General features: G+C 33.0%; 2 protein-coding genes across 2 annotated transcripts; both read right to left on the bottom strand.

The window, feature by feature from the left end:
* Window positions 1-1,326: 1,326 nt before the first annotated feature.
* On the bottom strand, window positions 1,327-2,070 carry LOC107058721 (cytochrome P450 CYP736A12-like). The gene has a single exon (XM_015304757.1). It carries the CDS (start codon window positions 2,068-2,070, stop codon window positions 1,327-1,329), a length of 744 nt encoding a protein of 247 aa, XP_015160243.1.
* A 4,730-nt stretch (window positions 2,071-6,800) lies between these two features.
* LOC102598374 (cytochrome P450 CYP736A12-like) lies at window positions 6,801-8,570 on the bottom strand. The gene is made up of 2 exons (XM_015304761.1): window positions 7,590-8,570; window positions 6,801-7,508 (listed from the first exon to the last, which is right to left on the bottom strand). Exons 1-2 carry the CDS (start codon window positions 8,466-8,468, stop codon window positions 6,891-6,893), a joined length of 1,497 nt encoding a protein of 498 aa, XP_015160247.1. The 5' UTR covers window positions 8,469-8,570; the 3' UTR covers window positions 6,801-6,890.
* Between the last annotated feature and the right edge of the window lie 1,315 nt (window positions 8,571-9,885).

Raw genomic sequence — 9,885 nt, 5'->3', positions numbered from 1 at the left:
ACTTATCTATACGATGTTAGTCATTTTCAGACATTTATTTGAGTTAAGAGTTAACTTGAGACTTTAAAGTTTAATACTCTATTGAAATTAGAATCCCATTTTGCTTGAATAAGTCTTCCGCTAAGCAGTCAACAGCTTTTCACTCAATAATGCAAAATTAAATAGTTTATACATCATTAATGAGAATAACTTTTATGAATACAAGAAAGAAATTTTAACTAATTTTCTAATGTGCTATGTATCTGAGACTTTATTTTATTTTTGAAAACAGAGCTTTTCACTTGATAAGAAAACAGGGAAGAAATGTTTTATGATATCAGCAAGAGAACTTGCTATTTCATGGGGAGTTGATACACCAAAGTTTTCTTCTATTTTACTCTCTTCATTTTCACGATTTTTTTTGGTAAAACGAGTTTAAGTTATATATATATATTGTTGGCATGAGCTATCCGTTCGTAAAAAAAGTGCATATGAAAGGTCATACGTATGTATGTTAGATGTTGAATTTCCTAAGCTTTATTGGTGGTTACTTTTGTTATTTTTTGGATTTTCCTAGTGAAAATTTGCCACTAACTATCGAAGCTATATATAGCTTATACTCGTTAAATACAGGTATTGATGAGACAATACATTTTATTTTGCAGATTTTCAGAAGTGGCTCATCTCCACAGAGTATTTTGGCTAGACATAGGAGGCACGATTGGATCACAAATGTTGTCAAAAAGAACCAAATATGTTGTTTATTTAATGTTCAAATTGGCAGAGGAACATTGGGGACTAGAAAATGCTAATGCATTTGTTAGGTTTGTGAATTGCGTGAGCGACAAAGAAGCAGAGGAACGAGCTAGCAGGGTGAGTTTAGTTGGGGAAAATGTTAGGAGACGCAACTTGAAATGTCCACAAAGAAGAGTTGATGGATGGATGGAAATAGAACTGGGATCCTTTATCAATGATACAGGAGATGATGAAGATGTTGATGCGCGATTGATAGAGATTACGCAGCTTCATGGAAAAGGTGGCCTTATTGTTCAAGGAATTGAATTTAGTCCAGAATGAAGAAAAATTTGAACAATCCTATCATATGTAACTTATGTTATGTTTTCTTGATATAAACAGTGATATTTTATGGCTACTTGCTAACTTTACTTCAAGATTGTAGAAATGTTTCAATGAGTGGTTACCTCACTTATCATGATTTGACAGTGTGATCCACTATAAGATCTCCTATGACACACATAAGGGAAATTAGTACAAACAAATTTAAATCGTACAATAATAGAGGTGATGAAATAAAGTACGAAGAGGATAGCTTTTATATGTCTACGATCAAACTGAAATTCTGCTTCTCCTGATTGCATAATGTCCAACATGGTCAACAAAGTCTTTGGATTGCTTCTGGTCACCAGACTGGACATGTTCGTCGATAATCTTCTCAAGAAAGTCATCAAACACCTTTGAAAGATCCTTGAGCCGGTGTGTGAGTCCCTGGAGATCAATTATACCAAGGAAGGGGAAAAAATCTCCAAGATTTGGTGTTGCTGCTAAATGCTCAACCTCGTTAACAACAGCTTTGAATCCCCTCTTGTCCAAATCTCCATCCATGTACTTCTTTCCAAACACTATCAAGCAAGTCAAGTCAGCACTCAAAGATGAAATCTTTGCACTAAGATCAACAACAACGCGATGATCACAAGCTTCATTTTTAAGTGATTTGATCATACGTTCAACTTGTTGCCTTCTCATGGATTGAAATGAATTGATCTTTTTGTTACTCAAAAAGTGCTGAGCGCACAATTTGCGCATGTTGCGCCAGTATGGTCCATACTTTGCGGCTATCATATTCTTTTGTCCATATGCCAAATAATAAGCTGCTTCATTATGAGGTCTACTAGCAAAGATATGATCATATGTCTTGAGGACCTTCTCTGCTGTATCTGCAGACGAGACAACGATCGTTGGTACTAGTCCCAGCCGCACATACATAAGTGGACCATGTGATTTTGCTAGTTTTTGGAAATCTTTGTTTAGCAACTCATAAAAGGCATACACAATAAAAATAATCACTAGCATTGCTCATATCAAAGCCATGCCTAATTATTTTTAGCTTGTAAATTATGTCTAATTGAAAGGGTCTAGAGATCTCAATCATATAATGGCTGATTTGGTAATGTTAGAAATTATTTTTGGAAAATGTCTTCCCTAATTAATGTGGAGGAGAAGTAGTCATTATCAAGGTAAGGGAAGATATGGTGCTTTCAAACAAAGTCAGAAGATAACTAAATGAACCATATTTCAAACTGGGCTACCTTTGTATGAGCTACTTGCAAGTTGTGTCTGATAGCATAGCAAGCCTTGGGAATAAGTTGCTATAAGGCTTTCTAGAAACTACTTGAATTATTTGGTTTAGAAAGTTGTACAAGTATTACTAATTCTAGTGTTGTCAATGAATAGATATGTATGATATGGAGCGCAAATAACAAAACTGTAGTTATAGAGCGCTAATATGATTTTTATGTTTGCTATTTTTAAAATTTACTCTTGATTGTATTCATTCCAATATGTATGATATGTGTATTTGTATTCATTATGATTTTCATATTTGGGTTTGTACAATGGCATTTCTATTTCTTTATTAGTTTGTATTCATTCCAATATGTATACCAAATGGATTTGTAGTTATTTAAGATGTATATTTGTATCCATATACTTATAAATTCATGTTCATTCAAAAGTGATACAACATTGGTTTGTATATTTATCAAAAATGTATATTCTTTCTTAAAATTTTGACTAAATTTGTATTCCCGTCATCAAACACATACAAATTCACAATCATGGTAACAATCAAAGTTTGTATTTAAAAAAATTGTATTTCATGACAAAAATGTATTTCTTATCTGTTATGTATTTCAAAAATATATTATATTAATTGTCTAATTTATAGAACATCCCCTAAATAGGATTTCAAATTATTTTCTATTCCAAGTATCCCACATACAAAAAATAAACGATATTTTCTTTAAAATATTTTCCATGCACCACCAAACATTAAAAAATATTTTCTACTCATCAATCAAACATGAGAAAATAGGTTAGAAATCCACTTATTTTTTTAAAAAAAATTGAAAACATTTTCCGTCATAACGAAAACACACCCTAATCCTAGTTTTATCTCGCGCGAGCCAAAAAGAGTAAAACTCGGCAAGGCACACCGTATCCCTGGACCTTACAAAGTTCTGGCCTAAGAGCAGATCCAATTTTAGGGTACCTAAGCACAAATGTTTCTGCAACAATGGTGATTGGCGGGAGGTAAGTCGATTCACTATTTTTCGCTACAATTTTAGGTTACCTAAGCACAAAGGATCGATAATTTTCGAATTTATAATGCAAATTAGTGTTAGAAATCATAAGGAAACAGTTTTTTCTTAACATTTTCGTGACCTTTGTATATGATTTTCAGGTTCTAATATGGTGAAAATGGACGGTTCAAAAGGACCCGCTAAAGGTAGAAGACGATCTTCTGCCGTTTTGTCAAAATAACTCTACAGTGAGTCTTTTAACTTTTTGGTGGAAAATAAAAGGTCTTTTTCAATTAGTGACATAGTGGTTAGTGTTGTCCACTCAATATAATAATGATTTTTTTAATTAAATATTAATTTGAATGAGGTAGTGATAAATTTGATAAAATAATGAATTTGGTGAATTTAAATGGTAAATTAAGAATTGATTTGAAATAAAAATAATTTTATATTGGCGAGAATAATCGTTATATAAGATATAAATGGTTTAAAAGGTAATGATATGAATTATAAATTTAATTTACATATGAAATAAACTGCAAGTAGATATATATAAATTAAATGTGAGTTTATTTTACAAAATATAAAGTCGTGGGTCAATTTTTGCATCTGAAAAATCCCAAATCATAATTTTTAGAGAATTGGGATTTCATCCCATGATATGAAATTACCGTAAAATCGCATGTCCTAACGTTGATTTCATATCATGATATGAAATCGCATGTCCATACGCCTATATTCATCTTTTGGAGTGTACCATAATTTATAAGTCAGTGTATAACTCATGTATATGTAAATTATATTTTATAGTCAGTGTATACAACTTTCTATGACTTTTGGCAAGCTATATTGATAGTTAGTGTACACAACTTTCTATTAACTTTTGCAAGCTATATTGTAGCGTCAGTTTATACTTTCTACGACTTTTGACTATTTTTTACGTAAATAATAACATGACTATATTTGTTGTAAATCAATTATTTTATTGCATATATTTGAAAGTATCCCCCTTTGTTTTTGCTGACATGTTGTTTTTGCGTTAAGTGTAAACGATACACTTAAATTATTCATTTTTTAGTGTCATACTTAAACTGTTGAGAGTGTGAGAATCACATCTAAACCATCACTCATTAGTTTGAGAAACACACCTCAATGCTAACTAGACCTTAAGTTTCATCTACGTGGCTTTTTTTCCCGACACTTTTTAAAAAAAAATATTTTCAATTGATTTTTAAAGAGTGAAGTTATGTGTTTCTATATACAATTTCAGTTGGGATTGTTACATATGTTAGTTATGTGTTGTAATTTTTTGCCACATGGAGTTGTTTCTATGAAAAATACTTACCAAGATTTAGTAGAGTTGAATAGAGCTCTTGGGGGGCCTGTTGGGGTATTCAAAAGAGTGAGAAGTGAGAAGTGAAGCTCAAAATAGTGTTTTATACAATTTGAAAAAAAAAACAAATATACAACTAGTATAGACTGATATACAGATTCATATATAAAGATATACAGGTCATACATGTACTATGGAGTCGTTTGGTAGGATGTATTATTTAAAATAGTCCTTGGATTAAAATTTAGTCCACCTAATACAATGTTTGGTAGCACAATTCAACCCAAACACACCTAATACATGGATAACTTAATACACCATATGTGGTCTTATCTAATACCAAGAATATCTAAGGATTACTGATTCCAGGTTTAGTAATACTTGGATAAGGAAACAAAATGACTGAATTGCCCTTCAATTTCTTTATACAACCTTTACAATTGGTAAGGAAATTCACGTTCTGCTCTTTGACACCTTCATTGTTTTCATTAAAGTGATACAATTTCTTTTGGACAAGAAAAAAATATGTACAGATTTTTCAGTTAAAAAATCTGATCTTCTGAAATTTTCTCTTGCTTGATTGGAAAACTATACAAACCACCAGCCATTTTCTCGTCCTTAAAACTCCGTCTCTTCAATTCCAGAGCACAGCATTTTGTAACTGTGAAACAAACTCAAAACATTTTTCTCCTCTCTCGTCTTGTAACACTACTATTTGATCTGCAATACTGCTATTTCCTCACAAATTGAGTCATTAAAATCAAAAAGGTTTTGATCTTTGTGCAACTTCTTTAGTTTTATTTTATTTTAATTTGAGTTGGTAAGAAGATTACATGAGAAAGCAAATTAGATCTTGTTGGTTACTGTTTTTTCTTGTTTTGTTAAGAGAAGAGGGAGGTGAGCATTGGATCGTGAACTTCGTATTCAAGTTTTAAATCGCAATAAATATGATAATTACATGAAATAGAAAACATAATAATTCAAGGGTAAAATTGGAAAAAAGGTTTTTGTAGAGTTTTAAATCAAACACAAGATTAGATGAGAAACGATGAACCAAACACTTGATTAAAAATAATCCCTGTAATACTAATCCTTGCATTGTTAATCTCTGCATTGCTAATCCCTGCATTACTTAACTTTGTACCAAACGATCCCTATGAGTCGTAGTTTGACTCCTGGTTGCGTGGGTCAATTTCAAAACTCTTTGAAGTTTTCCACGAGTCAAAGTACGGACCGTACTCTCAACATAAGAGTTGTATTAATGAAAATTTTAAACTAGAATGTCTCGGGTAAAACAATAATAACTTTTTATTCTAGACTCAAATTTACAAATGGTTGGTGATGTTAAAAAGAAGACTCAAAGACCTTTAATGTGACGGGTAATAAGACACATAACTCCTAACATTATAAGAGATATGCTTGTTTGAAGTTGACCCTTGCATTATCTTATACAAAAAGTTAATTGGTAGAGAATCTTTGAACTCAACGTAGTGTTAGAGGTTCCTTATGACCCTAATTTACATACAATATACTTCCCACACTTTGAAATTTATCTTAGCACCTATGCATTATTAGTAAATCATCTGTTAAGAGTCTATACATATATGAAGAATTGTTCAGATCTTAGCTTAGAAATTTTTTGAGTGTTGCAACAGTACTCAGTAAGCCCTTTCGAGGGCTGAGGACAAGACAAAGATATGTTACTACTGATGAAGGGAATTCAAGACAAGGGGAAGATTTGTTAATTATGTCTTGAATTCTTTCCTTATATATTTTAGGAAACTCATAATCTCTATTGGTTTAAGAGATCCTTTGTCCTAATAGATTTGAGAAATTATATATTGTCCTAGGATTGGGAGAACCTTTTACTTATAGGTTTGAGACTACTTGAGATCTATATATAGGGATGTAGTTGGGGATTCTAAGGCATAGTGGAAAACTCTCTATGCTCTTGCTTGGGAGGATTAGGCCTAGCCGAACCTCATTAAGTCCTTGTGTTATTTTTCTTCTCTTTTCTATTTATTTGTGATTATATGCTAGTTAACCCATGATATTCCACAACGTATTTCGTATTAAATTGTGAAACGAATAAATCTTTTATTAGCTCCACAAATACTAAAGAGAAAAACAAATTACAAGGAGTGTAGTCTGAGAGATAGCATGACCAGTAAAGCAGAGAAGAAATGGTTTTCATTGCACATATCTTATTAAATTAAGGCCAACTATTTCAGCCAACTCCATACTGTATCGTTTGAGATTTAAGCATTGTTTTTTAGTCTATAAGTAGGAATAGCCATTAAAGGATTTGCTCTGCTTGTTGCTAACCCAAAGTGCTCCTCAACATCCAAATCACAAGGCTGCATACCATTTGGAAGCTCCCAATCAAAGCAATGCACCAGTTGTGCTACTATAAGGTCGACAAGGACAATTGCCAACTGCATTGCAGGGCATCCTCTTCTGCCAGAGCCAAATGGTAAAAGTTGGAAGTCACGTCCACGAATGTCTATACTGCTCCCAACAAACCTCTCGGGCAGAAACTTTTCAGGTTCAGGCCAAATATTTGGATCCCTGTGAATAGCATAAAAGTTAATCATGATCCGGGATCCTTTATGTATGTGGAAGCTATTGACTACACAATCTTCCATGGCCTCGTGAGGCGCTAGTGGTGCTACGGCACGCAGCCTCAGGCCCTCCTTTACAACCATGTCTAAGTAGTTCAACTTCTCCAAGTCTGATTCTTTTACCATTCTTTCAAGGCCTACCACTTCTTCTAGCTCTTTTTGGAGTTTCTTCATCACATGAGGGTGCCGAAGAAGCTCCGTTAGTATCCATTCTATAGCTGATGCTGAAGTGCCCATTGCTGCAATTAACATATCCTGTTATAGAAAGGGAAACAGAGGAAATTAGTACAAACAAATCTAATAATAGAAGGACATAAATGGGATGAAATAACGTACGAAGAGTATAGCTTTTATATGGCTATGGTCAAATTGAAATTCTGCTTCTCCTGATTGCATAATGTCCAACATGGTGTCAACAAAGTCTTTGGATTGCTTCTGGTCACGAGACTGGACATGTTCATCGATAATCTTCTCAAGAAACTCATCAAACACCTTTGAAAGATCCTTAAGCCGGTGAGTGAGTCCCTGGAGATCAATTACACCAAGGAAGGGGAAAAAATCTCCAAGATTTGGTGTTGCTGCTAAATGCTCAACCTCATTAACAAGAGCTTTGAATCCCCTCTTGTCCAAATCTTCATCCATGTACTTCTTTCCAAACACCATCAAGCAAGTCAAGTCAGCACTCAAAGACGAAATCTTTGCACTAAGATCAACAACAGCGCGATGATGACAAGCTTCATTTTTAAGTGATTTGATCATAAGCTCAACTTGTTGCCTTCTCATAGATTGAAATGGATTGATCTTTTGGTTACTCAAAAGGTACTGAGTGCAGAATTTGCGCATGTTGCGCCAGTATGGTCCATACTTTGCGGTTATCATATTCTTCTGTCCATATGCCAAATACAGAGCTGCCTCGTTATGAGGTCTACTAGCAAAGATATGATCATATGTCTTGAGGAACTTCTCCGCTGTGTCTGCAGACGAGACAACGATTGTAGGTACTAGTCCCAGTCTAACATACATAAGGGGACCATGTATTTTGGCTAGTTTTTGGAAATCATGGTGTGGATTTTTTCCTAACAAGTGAAGATGTCCTATAATGGGAAGGCCTTTTGGACCTGGGGGATACCTTTTCCTATTCTGAATGTTGTTTAGCAACTCATACAAGGCATACACAACAAAAATAACAACTAGTGTTGCCCATATCAAAGCCATCCTAATACTTACCAACTTTTTTAGTTTCTAAATTATCTCTACTTGAAAGGATCTCATGAATTATATAATGTGTGGCACCATAGAAAAAACAGTGCATTATTTGGGAGTGTTTGGTTATGTTAGAATACTAAATATTATAAGCCAAAAGCTTACACAATAAATAAGCCACGTTCTCGATCTTCAACTACTATTTTTTTTTATAATTCGAAAGAGACGACTTGAATGGATGGAATTAATTGAATTTTATATCAGGGATTGTTTCGTCATGAATCATGATGAACATCATATGGAAGATATACTATTGGTTGTTAGGATATACTATATATTAACCATGTGTTTTAATATAATATTATTTATTGAATAATTGTTCATTTATTTAATCAATATAATGTGCAAAATAGTTGAGAATTCACATGGGCACACCTTAATTATATGGTCTTGATAGATGCTGCTTCTACAAGATGGTCACATGTGTGCTCGAAAATTGCATTGTGCCTGAAAATCGCGTGTGTTCGAGGATCCAGCCGTGCACGAGGGTTTTGATCTTGAGTGAGTGAAAAATGAATTTCATTAAAGGGACTTGATTTTGACTTCAAGGGAGCTATCAAAATCAAACTTGAATTTTTTCTTCGATTCTCCAGAGTGATTAAACATAAGAATATGAGAAGAGTCAGATGACATAGAATAAGATATTTGGTTGGAGAAATCGAAAACAACAAAAACAGGGGAAGAAGCAATCCATTTTCCCTTATTTCAAGTACTAGTACAAGTGGACAAAGGAGAACTTTTCTGGTATTTTCTATGACAGAGACTTCAAGATAAAAGAAGATGGAGGAAAGGACTAGTGATCAGTAGAAATGACACAATAATTATTACACAAAGACTGAGAATTTAAAGAGGTTTAGAGGAAAAAGAGAAAATTAATGAACTTACATGGAAAGTATATAAGGAACCGAATAATCATTGATTTAAAAGCAAATATATCATCATATCATCATCATCATCATCATATATCATATGAGTAAAATTAAAAGGCACTAACATTTTTTTTTTGCACGACCTAGCATGACACTGCGAAATGACAGAAATAGCCTTTTGGCTCTTTACTCCAAAACCACCTAAATTTCCCTCAAAAAAAAGAAGAAAATCACCTTTGACTTTTCTTTTTTATTTACTTTACTCATTTTATTTCATTTACTTTACTCTTTCAATTTACTTTCTTTTTTATTTAATTCATTTTATCTCTTATTCTAGAAAATGTTTCTTAATTTTCTTATGTTTGGTTGACTTAAATATTTTAGAAAATACTTCTCAAATAAACTTATTTTTCTCAAATAATAATTTTTTTCCTTACCTCACTCCGTACCCCGATCCTCCCCATTCAAAAAAATAAAATTTTTAAAATTTTCTTTTTTAA

The sequence above is a fragment of the Solanum tuberosum genome, unplaced genomic scaffold (genome assembly GCF_000226075.1).
Source record: "Solanum tuberosum cultivar DM 1-3 516 R44 unplaced genomic scaffold, SolTub_3.0 scf00604, whole genome shotgun sequence".
Lineage (NCBI taxonomy): Eukaryota > Viridiplantae > Streptophyta > Magnoliopsida > Solanales > Solanaceae > Solanum > Solanum tuberosum.
The sequence above is the reverse complement of the archived record's forward strand: the minus strand, read 5'-3'. Positions and strand labels throughout refer to the sequence as shown.

What these genes read in the sequence shown, in the direction of transcription:
- LOC102598374 (XM_015304761.1), bottom strand. Translation starts at nt 8,468, where the DNA reads ATGGCTTTGATATGGGCAACACTAGTTGTTATTTTTGTTGTGTATGCC. An exon ending in ATATAAAAGCTATACTCTTC is followed by an intron (nt 7,509 to 7,589) that starts GTACGTTATTTC and finishes TTTCTATAACAG; the next exon opens with GATATGTTAATTGCAGCAAT.
- LOC107058721 (XM_015304757.1), bottom strand. Translation starts at nt 2,070, where the DNA reads ATGCTAGTGATTATTTTTATTGTGTATGCCTTTTATGAGTTGCTAAAC.